Below are 20179 nucleotides of genomic sequence, written 5' to 3'. Positions count from 1 at the left end.
TTATATTAAATATTATATATTAGTGTAAAATTCTTTATATTAATCTGTTTAATATAATATATAAGTATATTCATGCAAATTAAAAGATACTTTTTACTTAATACTGAAAGCAATTTTTACAGTAAAATTACAATTTAATATACTTATAAACTGTATTTTACTGTAGCGTTTACTTTATTTTACTTTATTACTTTCTTTTTTTTTATTGTCACTCTGAATATTATGCTTGTAATGCTCCACTGTGACCACGTGGTGGAGACATTTCAGGGCAATATGCATGAGAGAGAGCATTTCAGGAGTGCAGGTTGGCAGGGAGAGATCTCAGTCTGTGATCTTCCACAGATTCCCTCCCCCAGCTGCTTCATCTAACATTCCCTCTTTCAGCATGATTTCCTCCCTTTGTTATTTGGCCTGCGGGGGTGAGGCCAGGACATGAGCTGCCCATTGGATCATAAATATCAGTGGTTTGTGTTTGACTGAGACTGTGATGGACTGCTCCATTCCTCTGTGTTCCTTTGGGTGGAGAACGTTCTCTTTGGCCTGTTTTTTGCCATTCATTTTCTTGCTTCCACTTCCTCTTTGGATCCTTCATGCTTATGTTTGCCTCTTTCTGGTTTCTCTTTTAATCTGCCTGTATAGTTTTCTTCCCCTTGCTTGTGTGTTTTACGCCATACTAAATGTCTTATTTCCCTCCTTTTCTGTTGTTTTTCTTTTTCTCCCTTGTCATGGTTTGGCTCAGTATAGGATTTAAGGATTAAAGAATCCATGAACGCCCCTGCCAGCTCAAATCTCTGGGATCTCTTCCATATTGTACACCTTTGTAGCTTTTTGGAGTTGGATTTTCTTCATGACCATTTTCCACCCTGTCTCAGATTTTTAGAATTACATTGGCCATTTTTCAATATGTTAATTACCGCTGTTATGATTAGCTAGCCTCTTAGTGTGTGAAACTAGAATCCCCACTAAGTTGCTTAATGCTGAATAGATTTTCATTGTAAACGTGGGTGGTCATATGTAAATGTGCTCATGGGTCTGGCAATACTATTCTGAATGACCTGTTTTGTAGCTTTGTTAACAATATATCTGCGTCTACATCGTTAGACCAAGACAAACTCAGGTTTGAGAGACAGAAAAGAGTAAAATATTAAGCTGGAAGTGAAATCAGTCCATGTGAATGGCAGAGGTAGAAAAACTGTAGATCCTATCCTCAAAACACCAGGACTCAGTTGCAGACTTTGAGGTCATGTTTTGCTGAGGCTGATGTAACTGTAATGTGTTAACAGTGTTGGACAGCTCTGGCTCTGGGGGCATTTGTTTCAGTATGATGTAATAAACAGCCCCTGAGGGGTAGTGCCTGTGGGAGTTCAGTCCCTGGAAAAACTTCCCTGAAGTCATACTAGTACAAATTCACAGAGTTACCAGTTATTGGGTGGGTGGGTGGGTGGGTGGGTGGATGGATGGGTGGGTGGATGGATGGATGGCCACACAGATAGGTAGTTGGATCTCTAGCTCTAACTAACCTTAATTCATCATTTTTCTCATGTTCTTAACTATCTATCTATCCAACTAACTAAATAATCAACCAACTAACCTGTCAACCTGTCAATCAAGTTGCCTGGTTCAGTTTAGTTATCTTATTTTCTTATGTCTCTCCTGTTCCTAACTAACACCTAACCAATCAATCAGGTAATTTATATCTGTAGTTGGTTAGTTTGGTTTAGTTAGGTTACCTTATTTTCTCCTGTTTCTCCCTTTCCTAACTAACATTTATGTGGCTATCTATCCAACTAATCAATCAACCAACTAACTTTTGTCCATTTAGTTGGTTAGTTTAGTTACCTTATTTTCTCAAACATTTATGGCCCTATCCATCCATCTATCCAACTAACCAGTCAGCTAACTAACTAACTAACTAACTAACCATTCAGTCAGCTAGCTTCTATCTGTCCGTCTAGTTGGTTAGTTCAGTTTAGTTACCTTATTTTTCCATTTCTCCTGTTGCCTACTAATATCTGTATGTGGGTCAATGACGTGACGGGTCATTTTTTTGTCCAAAGGCCTTAATAATAATAAAAAACAAAGATATGACATCCAAACTATGTAAGGTAGTATAACTAGATCTCTTTTATTGAATCCAAAAGGTTTTAATTATATTTTGCTACATATGAAGGTATATTAAAGATTTTGAAGTGTCAAAAAGTCATTTGGTTTAACCATCCAAAGGCCAATACAACCTTTTCATTTGTGATTAAAATATCTTAAAATGTAATAAATATATATATTTTTTATTCTGGCATGATTTTACAACATCATATATCAACATAGTGCAAAATGGTATTAAATTTATGTGTAGAAGTCGTTTCTTTGTTATGAGAAAGAATGTCTGGAAAAATGAATTTCATTTATGTCATTCGGAGTAACCAATATAAAGGGACCGTTTTGGATCAAGTCATGCATTCAATATCATGTGACATGATGTGACATCATTCAGACACCTGCAAAGGATCACATGGTCATGAAGCAAAGTAACTAACTCTCTTTTAACTATTTGAAAAATTTTCACTTGCTCATGTGCATGGCCCGAAACATCAGGTCATTCGGTACAACCGCTATAAATGATGGAAAATGTTGTAATATTTTAAAAACTTGTACTAAACATAAAATGTTTACTTGTCCTTTTGCTTGCTAGCTAGCAAGCTAACTAGCTAACTAGCTAGGTATCAGCCTGTTAGCATTGTTCGAAACCAAAAGTGTCATTCGGTAAAACCGAAATTTTGGTTAAACCTAATAAAAAACACTTATTAAAACTTCAAAATTAATTATATCTCCATTTATGTTTATTTACACTTTTAAAAACCTTATTTATCAATGACTCCTGTATACATCCATCTGTCCTCCTAACTAACTAATCAATCAACCAACCAACCAACCAACCATCCAACTAACTAACTAAACTCTACAGTACTTGTGCATCTACTTGGTTAGTTCAGTTTAGTCACCTTATTTTCTCCTGTTCCTTACTAACATCTGTGTGGCTATATATCCATATATCCAACTAACTAACCAATTAACCAACTAACCATCTAGTTTGTTAGTTCAATTTAGTGACCTAATTTTTTTTTTTTTACCCGTTTCTCCTGTTCCTTAGTAACATCTGTATGGGTATACATCCATCAGTCCTCCTAACTAATCAATCAAGCAACTAACTTCAACCTGTCCATGTAGTTGTTTAGTTTAGTTTAGCCACCTTATTTTCTCGTGTTTTGTAAAGCCACTATTAGGCTCACAGAGCAGAGTAGAAAACAAGGGTCTGTAAAGAACATGAGATGTAACTTAGCACCGTGCGCTGTCTGTCACGGCCTCAGCCCGCCATATGGCCTCGTGTGTGTGATCCTGCTGTAGTGTGGACTCTGAAAGACCTCTCAAATACCACATGACCCATAAACCTTCAGCTCCCAGAGTGGATCGGTGACAGGGGACGTGTCTGGAGGTGCGCTTGGACTGTTAGACATGCACTGTTAGAGAAAAAGATGAGCGTGAGAGAGATGCAGAGGTCCCACGGTTCAGGTTACAGCTCTGGCTACAGCAGAGGTCGAGAGACAGTTACAGAGAAACTCACACAGTGAGAGGGAGAAGAGGGCTGTCAGGGGAAATTGGCTGCCAGGCTGCTTGATTTGTGTCTCGGCTTGGCTCCTGCCAGCACAATAACCTCCCAGCATTCCTTTCATTCCTCTTCACTTCCAGTGTCCTCACACACACACACACACACACACACACACACACACACACACACACACGTTTCCATACCTACAGCTGTCGTTGAATTTCACACTGAAAACACAACAGCAGAACGGATGAATTGATTTGCAGATTTACAATAGAGAGAGCAGCTGAATTAAGCTGTCATGTGGAGCTCATCAAAAGGGCTTTAGATTGATAACACTTAATTAACTTGATAGAGAATGTTAATCAAATAAAAATAGCTTTGATTAAAAACAAGTTGTATTTTTACATGTATTATAGTTGTAGAATATATATTGTCAGTAAATTCACACTCGATTCTTGCATATACCGTAATGCCCATTTTTTCACAATCCAATCAGTTCCCAATGGATCGTTGTTTTCTTTCTCATTGAATATCCAGTTTGATTAAGGAAAGCATTTCAAGAGTTAAATGGGTTGCTAGTGGCATTTTGTTTCTGCGCCACAAAGGACACCTAATGTAATTGCAAAATAATGAGATTGCTCCTTCCACCCTTCTTCCATTTCATTTCACTTTATTTATAAAGTGTTTTTTACAATATACATTGTTCCAATTTAAAAAAAAAAAAAAAATTAATAGAAAGTAAGTGCGCAGACAGTGTCACAATTAGTATTTTATCAACATTCTCCTTTTTATTACTTTAATATTAACAGAGATTATAATACCATTACTTCCAGGGAGTGCGATGAACCCATGGCTCACTCTGCAAGCTCCGCCTCCAGCCTGGACAGCCACGCCCCCTCTGAAAGCAGCCAATCACAGGGAGCTCGGTGGGAGGAGCAGCAGAAAGTCATGGCATTAGAGCACTTGTGTGGGGTGTTCAGAGTTGACCTGGGTCACATGAGGTCACTGCGTCTCTTCTTCAGGTCAGTCGAGATCCTACGAGCATCCAGAATTAATTTTAAAAGCCTAATTTTTTTTTTTTTTTTTTGATGTTTTTAGTTACATTTCTTTTTAATATCTTTCCTATACTTTCTGAAATGTCTAACACCAAATGTAATAGTCTCTAGCTTTTTTATTGTTATACTTTAGACTGTTGTGTTACATTTTTTTCAGAAGACTGTATTATGAAACACCTCATATTTAATTCACCTCCTTGTATTATATTACTGTTCTCATTTTAAGGAATTTAGCTAGCTATTGCTGCAAGTTATAAATCATTATTCCTTAACCTCAGGCTGATTTTGTTCAAGATATTAAAATATTTCTAAGGTGTGAATACAAATCTAATGTTTCTGTGGTTTATGGAAAATACGCATTAATAGTCCTTTTATGAAGAGGAAATACAATATAACAAATGTTATTACAGACTTAAAATCTGTATAAAAAATGGCAAACAATAGAGAAATCATCATAAACATACTCGCAGGAAGAGCACATCCTGGTCCTTTAGTGAACTCGTATCACTGTTCATTTTCCCCTTGATCTCCAGGATGTAGTCTTGTATCCAGACCAGCCTTGTGAGAGTGCTTGTTTTTCATGCATGTGTTTCAGCGACGAGGCCTGCACCTGTGGGCAGCTGGTCATCGCCAGCAGAGAGAGCCAGTACAAGATCCTTCACTTCCACCATGCAGGGCTGGATAAACTGGCTGAGGTGTTTCAGCAGTGGAAATGCTGCAGGGAGACACAGCTCAAAGACCAGGTCTGAACAAACATGTATAATCAGTTTTAAACATCAAATGAACAACACACACTTTCGTTTTTTTAAAGAAGTCTCTCATGCTCACCAATGCAGTAAAAAATACAGTAAAAACAGTAATATTGTGAAATGTTATTACAATTTAAAACAACTGTTTTCTATCTGAAAATATTTTTTTTAAAATATAATTTATTCCTGTGATCAAAGCTGAATTTTCAGCATCATTACTCCAGTCTTCAGTGTCACATGATCCTTCAGAAATCATTCCAATATGCTGATTTGATGCTCAAGAAACATTTGATTATTATGAATGATAAAAACATTTGTGCTGCTTAAAATTTTTGTGACAACCGTGATACATTTTTTCAGAATTCTTTGATGAATAGAAAGAAGAAGAAAAATCAGCATTTATTGGAAATAGTTTTTTTTGTATCAGTGTAAGTCTGTATTAATCAATAAAGCAGAAGTAGAGAAAAACACAAAACCCACTCATATATGGCCAAACTATATAAGCTTGTTTCCGCCACTTTTTATCTTACAATTCTGACTTTTTTTCAGAATATAGTTGTAAAGTCAGAATTGCGAGTTATAAAGTCAGAATTGCGTGACAAGGTCAGAAATGTGAGTTATAAAGTCGGAATTGTGAGTTATAAAGTCGGAATTGTGAGTTATAAAGTCAGAATTGTGAGTTATGAAATCAGAATTGCGTGACAAGGTCAGAATTGTGATATAAAGTCAGAATTGCGAGTTATAAAGTCAGAATTGCGTGACAAGGTCAGAAATGTGAGTTATAAAGTCAGAAATGTGAGTTATAAAGTCAGAATTGCGAGTTATGAAATCAGAATTGCGTGACAAGGTCAGAATTGTGATATAAAGTCAGAATTGTGAGTTATAAAGTCAGAATTGTGAGTTATAAAGTTAGAATTGTGAGTTATAAAGTCAGAATTGTGAGTTATAAAGTCAGAATTGCGAGTTATGAAATCAGAATTGCGTGACAAGGTCAGAATTGTGATATAAAGTCAGAATTGCGAGTTATAAAGTCAGAATTGTGTGACAAGGTCAGAAATGTGAGTTATAAAGTCAGAAATGTGAGTTATAAAGTCAGAATTGCGAGTTATGAAATCAGAATTGCGTGACAAGGTCAGAATTGTGATATAAAGTCAGAATTGTGAGTTATAAAGTCAGACTTGCGAGTTATAAAGTTAGAATTGCGAGTTATAAAGTCAGAATTGTGAGTTATAAAGTCAGAATTGCGAGTTATGAAATCAGAATTGTGTGACAAGGTCAGAAATGTGAGTTATAAAGTCAGAAATGTGAGTTATAAAGTCAGAATTGCGAGTTATGAAATCAGAATTGCGTGACAAGGTCAGAATTGTGATATAAAGTCAGAATTGTGAGTTATAAAGTCAGAATTGTGAGTTATAAAGTTAGAATTGCGAGTTATAAAGTCAGAATTGCGAGTTATGAAATCAGAATTGCGTGACAAGGTCAGAATTGTGATATAAAGTCAGAATTGTGAGTTATAAAGTCAGACTTGCGAGTTATAAAGTCAGAATTGTGAGTTATAAAGTCAGAATTGCGTGACAAGGTCAGAATTGTAATATAAAGTCAGAATTGCAAGTTATAAAGTCAGAATTGCGTGACAAGGTCAGAATTGCGAGTTATAAAGTCAGAATTGCAAGTTATAAAGTCAGAATTGCAAGTTATAAAGTCAGAATTGCAAGTTATAAAGTCAGAATTGCAAGTTATAAAGTCAGAATTGCGAGTTATAAAGTCAGAATTGCGAGTTATAAAGTCAGAATTGTGAGTTATAAAGTCAGAATTGCGTGACAAGGTCAGAATTGTAATATAAAGTCAGAAGTGCGAGTTTAAAACTCACAATTACGAGTTATAAAGACAGTATAAGGAGACAGCGAGTTTATATCTCGCAATTGTGAGAAAAAAAGTCAGAATTGTAGATAAAGTCGCAATTACCTTGAATACATTTTCTTATTGGTTTTATAGGTCAGTGTTAGATCATAAATATCATAAATACTGGGATCACTATATTATTATTTAATAATATATTCATAATTAATATTAATAATTATTAATAGCAATATATGCATATTACATATTATTAAGCATACACAGCCCTAGTTATGTGAGCAGAAAAGAAAAGTCTTTTCACTGATGAAGAAACAATTTTTTTTTTTTTCAATAATGTGAATAAGTCTAGGAACATTTATTCAGAAGGTTAATAGGCTCCATTTTGAATTCATGTTGTCTTGAATGTAACACATTTAGGGCCAGATTTACTAAACAGGGCAAAAGAAAAGCACTGATGGGAGTGGAAATTTCTGCGTGTGATCTACTGATGACACGCAAATGAAAGAAAACAGACGCAGCCGGATCATATCCATAATGTCCAATGTAATCTACCAAGAGCAGTGCAAATTACCGTCTGTTTTAAGACATGCTTTTTTTGGGCGGTAAATAATGGCGCAAATACCACTTGACTATCACAAATCTTAGTAAATTACCTTGCATGATTCATTTAAATACTCTCCTCTCATAGATTTAGCGTCTGAAAGGGAAACTCCTACAAATGCATATGCAATAAGGTCAGCCGCAAAAATAACGGTGTCCACGCCTTTTCAGCACTAATTTTTCACTGCGTGTCTTTAGTAAATCCTGACAGTAGTTTTTTAACACCAAAAGAGGGTTTGAGCTGGCACAAGCTGTCAGTAAATCTGGCCCATAGTTTGGAGTATGTACACAAGTGTATTAATTCTTTAGACATTATTGTTCATGAATTTTCTCTCCTGTTATCACCCTCTTTCCACTTCAGGTGTCGGATGAGAAGTCATGCATGCAGTTTTCTATCCGTAGACCCACGTTACCGTCTGCCGAGATGCACCCAGAGGAGCGTCTATATCGGCGGCTAGACGTCAGCTCTTGGCTCCGGCATCTGAACAACAATGGCCAGGTGGTGGAGGATTACAAGCTCAGGAAGGTCAGACTGACTGACAGCTGTCAGTCAAATACGAATCAGCATTTCTTGTCTAAGTTGCTCTTTTAAGCTGCGTTAAATTGGAATGGCATTATGGCTCTGATTGTCACAATATTCGTGCAAAGAGGTTCTGTTATGATGTGATTAATTCTGACGGGCGTTAGAAGTGACCTAATGTCTTGGTTCTCTCAGGCGATCTTCTTCGGGGGCATCGATCCGTCCATCCGTGGTGAAGTGTGGCCTTTCCTGCTGCACTACTACAGCTACGACTCCACCTCTGAGGAGCGTGAAGCCTGGAGACTGCAGAAGCGTGTGGAGTACCAGGAGATCCAGCAGAGGAGGTTAGTGGTTAGACTACATACTTAAGCCGCGTTTGCCACCGAAATTACCCAGAACAATTTGTCCCAGGAATTTTTTCCCCCAGACCTGTTGCTGTTTGTGTTTCCATAGCAGTCTAAAGTACCATAAAGATTAGGAAAGTGACGTAGGACTGCGCGCGACTTTCCAGTTCCCACTGGATTTTGTCCTCCGCATATAAGCTTAATAAAGCCTGAACCTCATCGTCAGTCCATCGGTCGTATTTTTAAACTCCATTGTTGATTCAAATAGCAAACAACTCTTACTACACGCACCGCAACAGACTATTAAAAATGGTGGTTGAAATTAAATGCTGCGTGGAGTCAAACAGTCAGCATGTTCATATCCCAAGTCCCACCCCCGAAAGTTCCTGAACTTTAAAAAAAAAAAAAAAACTACCTCGTGAGCAGGGACTTTCTGAGGGGGACATTTTTACCTGGAACTTCATTTAGACCCTGGTCCCTGCGGTCGAAACACACCGAGTACCACCCCAAAGTTCCTTCGGTAGAAACATGGCTTTAGAAGAAAAGGTTCTATATAGAACTTTAAAGAATTCTGTTTTCCAACCGACATGGTTCCAGTGTGGGTTCCCGGCCTGTGTCTGTTCTCGAACCATTCCGCGCATTTCCACTGCAGAAAAGGGGGTTCCTGGCCGGAAAGATAGGTTCAACTCCTAAAAACCTGCTGGTCTCGAATGGAGCTGGGGAGCTGGGGGCTGGAAAAATGCTGTTGCTGTCTATGGCAGTCTCGTTGAGCAATGTAATGACGTTGCACTTCATTGCACTTTATATTTAAATCTATAAAACTGTGCGCTCGAGAGAGAGATTGAATCAGCGGTTTCAGTTTCAATATCTCCAAATAGGACAGATGAGAGTACTGGGAGTTTATGCAAGACTGTGAACAGCAAAACAGTACTGCCTGCACAAACACTGGGACGTGTACTGTTTGATTTTAGACTGGTTATAGTCAGGTAAACAACACGTAGCATCACGTACATCACCGTTTCTTCCTCAAGTCTGTGCAAACACGCAGCCATTTTGTGACAGGCTCCAAGTTTACCTGGCCGAGAACCATTCTGGTGGAAAAGGGGAACCAGGTGCTTCATATATAGAACCTGTTAGGGGTTCCCATCATGGGATCATTTTATGGATTCAGTTTTAATTTTTCAATTAAATTTTATGAATCAAACAGCTTGTGAACATACTTTATCAACAGAAAAAATTTAAATAACCCATTAAACATACAAGTTTTATGGGTAACACTTTACAATAAGGTTCATTTGTTAACATTAGTTAATGTATTAACTAACAAGAACTAACCATGATCAATACATTTGTTACTGTATTTGTTAATCTTTTTTAATGTTAGATAAAAATACAGCAGTTCATTGTTATGTTAGTTCACAGTGCATTAACTAATGTTAACAAATACATTTTAATAATGTATTAGCAAATGTTGAAATTAACATTAACAAAGATTAATAAATGCTGTAGACGTGCAGTTCATGTTAACTAATGTAGTTAACTAATGAACCTTATTGTAAAGTGTTACCATTTTATGCAATCATTTAAGACATTTCTCCTTATATAGAAACTTTTTGGAATAAATGGTTCTTTAAAACCCTAGGGATCTATATTGGACCCCATTGAACCTTTTAGTGCTGATCTAGAAGCCGGTTCTAGAAGTTCTGCTTTCCCAGTTAAACTTTTATATTCATCAAATATAATGTGGAAAGTCAGTGTTAATCTTTTTATTTTTTTGTTTTAGTCATATTCTTATGTATTTTACATCTATTTTACTTTTAAAGTGATGTATTTTATAGATAATTTTACAACATACAGTGCAATATGTGTGTTTCGGGTTATCTTCCGTGTTATCAGTTGATCTTCAGGAACATGCTTTGTCAGAAATGTGCTCTAAATGTTTTTTTTTTTATGTCATAATGATCCACTTCATTCTGCGCATATTATCAAAAATAAATACAAATAACTGCTGCAATATTTTTGGGGTGCAAAATACAATTTTAATAAAAATGTCCAAACGTACAAGCTTTCATTCATAATTTTTTAAATGATTTATAAACTTGATGTTGTTCATGAATTAAGTATGTTGTAGATTGTTTTTACGGAGCCCATCTCATTTTTTTTCCATCACCATGTCCGATTAGGGGCTCCGTATGTTTTAGATTAGGGCTGCACAATTAAATTGAACTTCTGATCGTGATTACAATTATGGATGCCACAATTACATAATCAAAGGCACAATTACCAAAAAAATAAATATATATGTCCACTTACATTATTCTGTGTGCTTAAGATGTGTGTTTTTATCTTTCTACAGGTTATCTTAAGGGTTTTTTCCCCATTGTTTTAATTTTTGAGGCTTAATGCTATAGAAAAGCAATAAAAGTTTTCAGGAAGAGTGTTTTCAGCTTGTTTATTTTCATATAAATATATGGCATGCAGTTGCTTCAAACAATGTTGTAAAGCTATTCAAAACATTATTCAATGTAAATTGTGATAATCGTAAATTAAATCATAATTACAATTTCAAGGGAATAATTGACAATTATGATTTTTGTCATAATCGGGCAGCCCTATTTTAGATGTGGTTGAATTCAGTTTGAAGTATTGTGACATACTCAAGAATTGCCCATATTGGTGATTTGAAGCACATGGTTAGAGCATTGACAGATTATTTTTTTTTTTTTTTTTTTTGTGATAGTGTTTATTTTTGTATAGTCATATTTTTTTCAAAGGTATGTATAAATTAAAATTGTTTCATTGTCATATTTTTGTTTGTTAACAAACGTTTTCATCAGCAATTTCATTGGCAAGCTTATAATTGAATTTAACTACTATATAATTCTGTTCAAAGTCAAACCCTAAAAACTGTATATAAAAATACAATGCTACACCCAGTTGTTAGATTGAATTGTTTGAGTTGGCTGGCTGACATAACTTGTTGTTTACCAAATGTGATATTTCTAGAGTCTGAAACTGGAGACTTTCTATGTAAACTGAGCTGTTGTGACCCATCAGGCCAGCTGATCCTGAAGCTTTTCTAGTTAGCTAGATTGTGTTTGGGTTTGTGGTTGGTGAATCATTCCTCAGCCTCAGCATCATTACATGAAATCAGTGTAGCAGTGGCTAAGTACACATTTAAACCACTTGCTTTTGTTTTCAGTCCTATCTCTGCTGCAATCTGATGAAAACATTTGGCTAAGCATTATTTGGCTGCAAATAGTCACTTTTGTTATTTCAATCACCAGAATTGCTCAAATTGCCAGCATATGTCCTGGCAACAAATGTCCTGTTTTCCTACTTTAATATAAGAAGCGACGTGCAACTACATTTATTATATGGTTATACAACAGTGATTATTGCTTACATGGTCTTATTTATACTGCAGGTTTTTTTATATCCACTGTGAGTCTCTGAAGGATTTTCTGGCAGCTGTGTTGTGAACTGAGCCATAACCAATCAATAAATGTGTGCAGATGTATGCACTCTGTGGTTTAATGTGTTTCAGTCAGAGGAAATAATTAATCAATTAAATCATTGTCATGCCATTGATAGAGCATACTTGTGTTTCAGATTTGAGCACATTTTCATTCTTTATTTCTAGCACCACTGCAGTATATACAAATGATACTATAGCACTTTTAAAAATTGTTTCATAGTAGACTTATTTCAAAAAAAAAATTTGAAAAATACATCACTTAATAAATTTTAGCTGTCAGTAAATCACAAAGATAAGATGATATATATATATATATATATATATATATATATATATATATATATATATATATATATATATATATATATATATATATATATATATATATATATATATATATATATATATATAATTAGCTGAAATCTACAAAAGTTAAGAAATTAAAATGACAAAAATAAATGTAAAATGTAAAAATATGTAACTTGTAAAAGTATGTACAGTATTTCAGTGTCCTTATTGAAGCATTGAATTACAGGAATTAATGTGCACTCTTAGTCTCTTGTGATTATTTTTGTTGGTGTTTTAATAATTAATAGGGTGTGTGTGTGTGTGTGTGTTTGTGTGTGTGTGTGTGTGTGTGTGTGTGTGTGTGTGTGTGTGTGTGTGTGTGTGGGGTCCTGGTAAACCCTATGTTTACTATCCCCACAAAGATAGTAATAGCAGTCATTTTTGACCTTGTGGAGACATTTTTGGTCCCGTTAGGAAACCAGCTTATAAATCACACTAAGTGATGTTTTTTTTTTTTTTTTTTTTTCAAAATGTAAATATGCAGAAAGTTTTCTGTGATGGGTGTGTTTAGGGGTAGGGTTAGGTGATAGAATATACAGTTTGAACAGTATAAAAATAAATATGTCAATGGAAAGTCAAACATAAAACATGGAAACCCAGTGTGTGTGTGTGTGTGTGTGTGTGTGTGTGTGTGTGTGTGTGTGTGTTTTTGTGACAGATCAGGACACAAATCTGTATAATGACATGGGTATGACATAGGTATTACAAGGAGAGGGTGACTTTTGAGGACATGACCCCATGTCCCCATTTTTCAAAAGGCTTATAAATCATACAGAATGAGTTTTTGTGAGAACGTAAAAATGTCCACAGTTTCCTGTGATGGGTAGGTTTAGGGGTAGGGGTAGTGTAGGGGGATAGAAAATACGGTTTGTACAGTATATGCCTATGGAATGTCCCCACAATTCACAAAAACAAACGTGTGTGTGTGTGTGTGTGTGTGTGTGTGTGAAGGGTGTTGCTGAGCAGTGAGCGCTCTAACCCTCAAGAGGCCAGAGGGGGAGTCAGAGAGCGATATGGGAATAGTTCACACAAACACAGGTCTCGAAACACTTACGTGAAGTTGCATCAGGTCTGGCATCAATTCCAGCAAAACAAACAGTGTTAATGAAATCCCACCTGCTTGTTATGAGAATGTCTATAGCCAGAGGGACCGCAATGTTTCAGGACCGGAATGTTTCCACGTCAGACACGGTGCTTCATGTTCTGTTCTGTTCTGTTCTTTTACCCCCTTTTTCCCTGTTGTTTTTTCCTTCCTTTTTTTCTTTTGTTTTCTTCAACTTTCTTTTTTCCTTTTTCTTGTTTTGTTTTTTATTTGTTTTTTATATATATATGTTTTTTGTTTTAATTTTAATTTTTTTTTTCATTTTATTCATTTTTTTTCATTTTATTCATTCTTGTATCAACTCTTCAGAATTTCCCTATTTATTTACCTGTCGACTTTTTTTTGTAGTAGTTGATCTCATTCGTTTTCCTCATTTCCTGTACAGGCTGTCCATGAGTCCAGAGGAGCACAGTGAGTTCTGGAGGAAGGTCCAGTTCACTGTTGATAAAGATGTTGTCAGAACTGACCGGAGCAACATGTTCTTCAGAGGAGAGAACAACCCCAATGTAGAAATCATGAGGTTAGAAAATCACATTCATTGACATTCATCCATCTTCCCAATGAAATATTTGTTTACCTGGTAACACTTTACAATAACGTTCCATTTATTAACATTATTGAAGTACATTAGTTAACATGAACTAACAATGAAAAGTACTTCTGAAGCATTTATTAATCTTAGTTAATGTTAATTTCAGTGTACTATGTAAGACATCTGTGGCATTCCATAATATTAATTGATTCAACAAAAAATCTGTTTTACATGATTATTTATTTAAATGAGGTTAACTAAAGTTGTTTCTCTCTCCCAGACGTATCCTGTTGAACTACGCCGTGTTTAACCCAGATATGGGCTACTGCCAGGGCATGTCAGACCTGGTGGCTCCTCTTCTGACGGAGATCCAGGATGAGAGCGACACATTCTGGTGTTTCGTGGGTCTCATGGAGAACACCATCTTCATCAGTTCCCCTAGAGATGAGGATATGGAGAGGCAGCTGGTGAGGATCTCTCACATACAACTGCCTAGTCAATGGATAATTCACATGTTCTCTCTTATATTGTTGTGTATTAAGAGTAAATATTTTTATTGTTAGGGTTAGTTATTGTTATTTCCTATTGTTATATTACATCATATAGATATTCTCTGGATACTGATTGGTCAGTACAACATTGTAGAAATGTTTAAGTGGTGTGTTTGAGGTTTTAAGCACATTTAATAAAGGCAAGACCAACCAAACTGATGCACAATCGCAATAAAAAACAAAACAAAACAAGACAATCACAAATTTACAACAGCAATAAAAGTTAGACATAGCAACAAGTAATAACATCAGTCCCTACATTTTGATCTCAGCAATTAAGAGGTGTTAATCTAACTCATAATCCTATGTAAAACGATACGTCTTAAGCGAAGATTTCAAAACCTGTATAGAAGAGGAAGGTCGTAAGTACAAGGGCAAGCTGTTTCATAACCAAAGTGCTGCCTTGAAAATGCACAGTTCCTCTAAGTTTTAAACACGTCTTGGGTACAGACAGCAACAGGGTATTAGATGACATTAAAGACCTATTGGTCTGATAGTAAAAAAGAAGACCAGATGAATAGTGTGGTGCCAAACCATTCAAGGACTTATAAACAAACAAAACAGTCTTAAATTGGATTCCATACTCAACAGGGTGCCAATGCAATCTAGCTAATACAGCTGTAATACTTCCCTCTTTCTAGTACCCATTAAAAGTCTGGCCACACCATTTTGGACCAACTGGAGACGAGAAAGACAAGATTGAGAGACTCTTAAATACAATGAATTGCAATATTCCCATCTCAATCAAATAAATGCATGAATAACAGATTCTAAGTCCTTAAATGAAAGGAAAGATTTTTTGAAATCATACTAAGATGCTGATTTAACAACTGAATTTATTTATCAAATTTGAGTGTTGAGTCAAAAATGACTTTTAAATGTCTTGCTTGAGAGCTTACAGTGTTGATTATAGGGCTAAGACATTTAGAAAGGATATTGGTATGTTCAGATGGACCAAAAACTAACACTTCAGTTTTGAAAACTTTTCACTATCCAGCTTTTAACATTGCTTAAACAATGACTGGAGGAACATGTTCTTATCTTATTTTAGCGGAAGGTAAAGCTGAATATTGTCTACATAACAATGATATGAATTCTTATGAAAAATAATGACTAATGGGAGCACATAGAGGGAGAACAAAACAGGGCCTAGAATAGAACCCTGCAGCACACCACATGTACAAGCAAGAAAATGGAGGAGGAGAAGTTTTCAATAGCTACTAAAAAAGTTCTCCCCTTAAGAAAGGACAAAACCAATTTAAAGCTGATCCCATAATGCCAATGCATGACTCAAGACGTTTCAAAAGAATTGAATGATCAGTTGAGTCGTAGGCTGCACTGGTCCAAAGGAACCAGAATGACACATTTACCTGAATCAAGTAAGTGTGTAGGTTTTTTTTTTTTTTTTTTTTTTTTGCATGACAATCTGTATACGTGTTTCCAGATGTACCTAAGGGAGCTCTTGCGGTTGATGCTGCCTCGCTTCCACCAGCACCTGACCCGTTTGGGTGAGGATGGGCTTCAATTGCTGTTTTGCCACCGTTGGGTTCTTCTGTGTTTCAAACGTGAGTTCCCTGATGCTGAAGCCCTGCGAATGTGGGAGGCCTGCTGGGCACACTATCAGGTACAGCACACTGATCTCAGAGAGCTGTTGTTGGGGTTTATTATTTTTAAACATAATATGGAATTAATTAGATAACAGGTTAAATTTGGAGTTTCTGCATGAAGTTTTTGTTGACCGTATATGACTTTAAAGGATTAGTTCATTTTCAATTTAAAATGTTCACCCTCGATCCATCCTAGGTGTATATGACTTTCTTCTTTCTGATGAACACAATTGGAGAAATATTAATAAATATCCTGACGCATCCGAGCTTTATAATGGCAGTGAACAGGATTCACGAGTATGAGCGGAAGAAAGTGCTTCCATCCACAATCCATTCATCCACTTCACACGGCTCCGGGGGGGGCTAATACGGAACGCGGTCTGGCGGAAGCTAAATGTTTTACGTCATAACTTGTTAAATATGAATATTTTTTTTTTTACACAAACGCATCACTTCACTTCAGAAGGCCTTTATTAACCCCCCGGAGCCGTGTGGAGTACGTTTATTATGGATGGATGTGGATGGAGACACTTTCTTCAGCTCATACTCGTGAAGCCTGAACCCTGTTCACTGCCATTATAAAGCTTGGCTGCGTCAGGATAATTATTAAAATATCTCAGATTGTGTTCATCAGAAAGAAGAAAGTCATATACACCTAGGATGGCTTGAGGGTGAGTAAAGCTTGGACTAATTTTCATTTGAAAGTGAACTAATCCTTTAAGAAGCCCTGGAGAGATTTCATATATTGTTGCCATGAAAGTCTTTGTGTATATATAACAGACAGTTTAGGCATGTTTTGTACAAATTCTGATATTTATCCTGATCTATTACTGACAGGACTCAGTAGTACGGATTTGTTTTTGCAGGTTAGGCTGTGATTCAGTTGTTCCTTTCCCCCTAACATTTTCACTGACACAGCTTAAAAAATATTCATTTTATGTTGAGCTGTGTATTTTTATTAAATATTTAATATTTATACAATGCAATATATATTTAATACAATAATTTAATATATATTAAACATGTTTAATAATATATGTTAAAAATAAATATTAAATATTTTTGTTATTGGTACCTTAAAGACAAAATTAAATTAGCAGAATTTGAATAAAAAATGTTGAAAAGTTTTCCTAGGTTAAAAGTTGTGTGTTATGTGGTAATGTTTGTTTTTCTCTTGGGGAAATGGGAACTGAATGTATTTGACTGCAGAAGTTTATTTCTCTTTTTGTATTATTATTATTCCTATATTCTTTTCTACTTACTGTAAAGATTCAGGGTGGTTTTGGGTAAAAGTTTAAACCAGTGCATGATGTAGAAATGAAGCCATGGAAACCAAGACTAAGTTGTTCCTTAAATGCACTTCCGTTGGATATAACAGGGGAACATGCTAATTCTTCCCCTTTAGTTAAACGAATGGGTGTCTGTATCATTTTAAGGATCTGCAGAGTGTCTAATGAAGATGAGATGCTAATTATCATGCTTCCACAGAATCCATTTGCATACATTGGCATCGTAATAACGAGGTGATTTTGGGGAGCAAAGTGGCTTGTCTCCTTGTTGCCCCCTCATTTGCATGTCAGCATTTACTGCTTTTTAATTGGCTCATTTGGCCTTCATGATTGGTCTAGCTTATGCATTCTGTCATTTTATTGGTTGTTTTTGCTCAGTGTTTGGTTCAGGGTATGTAATTCTATGTTTTCTGTGTTCTCTGACAGACGGACTACTTCCACCTGTTCCTGTGCGTAGCCATCATAGTGCTGTACGGCGATGATGTCACAGAGCAGCAGCTTGCTACAGATCAAATGCTGCTGCACTTCAGTAACCTCTCCATGCACATGAATGGAGAACTGGTGCTGAGGAAGGTATGAGCGCACACACTGACAGAGCTCCTCATGGTTATGTATGCTGTGTCTTTGTGTCATGTAGAGGTGATGCATCTCTCTGCCGCTGCATACAAAACATATTTTTCTCACAGCAACAAAAGTTAGTATGCCAAACCAGTTTTGAACATGGTATTATCTGTAAAGAAATATTTCTCAAAATCAAAATTGTCCATCTCTTTGTCTTTCTCTCTCATTGTCTCTAATCTTAGGCACGTAGTCTGCTCTATCAGTTCCGCCTTCTTCCCAGAATTCCCTGCAGCTTACATGACCTGTGTAAACTGTGTGGGCCCGGAATGTGGGATAGCCGTTACATCCCCGCCATAGAATGTTCCGGAGAGCATCCTGACTCTCAGAGCTGCCCCTATGGAGGCACCGCCACCCCTGAGAGCCCACCCTTACCCAGCCCCAACCACCCCAACCAGGGCAAGAGGGGCTCCAAGACACGAGACATTTTCACTTTCCGCAAGCACTCTTGACTCAAGCACGCCTCAGGAATGCCGTTACCCATAAGGCTTAGCCTCTGAGCCGCCATTCAGAGTGCTGGAATTTCAGGTCTCCATTGTGTTCGTCACAGCTGTACTCGACATCTGGTATGAAACACTGCCTTGTGCATCAATGCATTCTGGGGTACCAATGTTGACGGCCTCTTTTGGAGGTTGAGGAACTTGTGTTTCATCAATAATTCATGGGTACAATTATCACAAACAATCAAGTGTAAGTCTTCGTCCATCTTTCATGAAGTCACATCGAGCGGACGGACATCTCAGAATATTTTTGGCTTTGTTTTTTTATATATGTTTATGATGTGTATGCATGTGTTAATGTTTGTGTGTTACCGCAGTCGAAGGATTTGTCTTTGTGTTTTTCAGTTTAGTTTGGGTTTGATTACATATTTTTGTTTCTATTTTGTGCAATCCTCAACTATGAATCAAACAATCATCCAAAAACGAAGTGGGATACTGTTATCAGTGGCTCTCTGAAATCACAGAATTATGTTTTATGATCATCTATGCCTTTCATATCCTCACAATAAATATGATGATATATACTGTAGATGAGAGAAGATCGTTCTCTTCTCATTGCGTCACCTGGTTTGAGAACTTGAAGTCAATGTGAAATCAAAAAAATGTATACATATTGATACATTATACATATATTGTGCACAATTCATCAAGAAAAGCACCAAAAGTTGATTATGAGCTTGAGCAAAAGTGATTAATCTTTTAGTTATTACAACCCGAATTCCGGAAATGTTTGGGACGTTTTTTAAATTTGAATAAAATGAAAACTAAAAGACTTTCAAATCACACGAGCCAATATTTTATTCACAATAGAACATAGATAACATAACAAATGTTTAAACTGAGAAATTGTAAAAAAAAAAAATTCACAAAATGAGCTAATTTCGAATTTGATGCCTGCTACAGGTCTCAAATTAGTTGGGACGGAGGCATGTTTACCATGGTGTAGCATCTCCTCTTCTTTTCAAAACAGTTTGAAAACGTCTGGGCATCGAGGTTATGAGTTTCTGGAGTTTTGGTGTTGAAATTTGGTCCCATTCTTGCCTGATATAGGTTTCCAGCTTCTGAAGAGTTTGTGGTCGTCTTTGACGTATTGTTCTCTATAGGTGAAAGATCTGGACTACAGGCAGGCCAATTCAGCACCCGGACTCTTCAACGACGAAGCCATGCTGTTGTAATAGCTGCAGTATGTGGTTTTGCATTGTCCTGCTGAAATACACAAGGCCTTCCCTGAAATAGACGTTGTCTGGAGAGGAGCATATGTTGCTCTAAAACCTATTCCTTTATATACCTTTCGGCATTCATAGTGCCTTCCAAAACATGCAAGCTGCCCATACCGTATGCACTTATGCACCACCATACCATCAGAGATGCTGGCTTTTGAACTGAACGCTGATAACACGCTTGAAGGTTTCCGTCCTC

The 20179-nt window shown here is 36.4% G+C and overlaps 1 protein-coding gene across 1 annotated transcript in view; it reads left to right on the top strand.

The window, feature by feature from the left end:
- Positions 1-19289, top strand: part of tbc1d16 (TBC1 domain family, member 16) — a 33383-nt gene extending 14094 nt beyond the window's left edge. The window contains exons 4-12 of the mRNA XM_051887873.1: positions 4441-4629; positions 5258-5405; positions 8233-8397; positions 8587-8735; positions 14049-14183; positions 14476-14662; positions 16191-16370; positions 18069-18215; positions 18446-19289. Of these exons, the coding sequence (XP_051743833.1) occupies positions 4441-4629; positions 5258-5405; positions 8233-8397; positions 8587-8735; positions 14049-14183; positions 14476-14662; positions 16191-16370; positions 18069-18215; positions 18446-18712 (1567 nt within the window). The 3' untranslated portion in view covers positions 18713-19289. The remainder of the gene's footprint in view (positions 1-4440; positions 4630-5257; positions 5406-8232; positions 8398-8586; positions 8736-14048; positions 14184-14475; positions 14663-16190; positions 16371-18068; positions 18216-18445) is intronic.
- Positions 19290-20179: the final 890 nt, after the last annotated feature.

The sequence above is a fragment of the Ctenopharyngodon idella genome, chromosome 3, assembly GCF_019924925.1.
Source record: "Ctenopharyngodon idella isolate HZGC_01 chromosome 3, HZGC01, whole genome shotgun sequence".
Lineage (NCBI taxonomy): Eukaryota > Metazoa > Chordata > Actinopteri > Cypriniformes > Xenocyprididae > Ctenopharyngodon > Ctenopharyngodon idella.
This window is presented reverse-complemented; position numbering and strand designations above follow the sequence as displayed.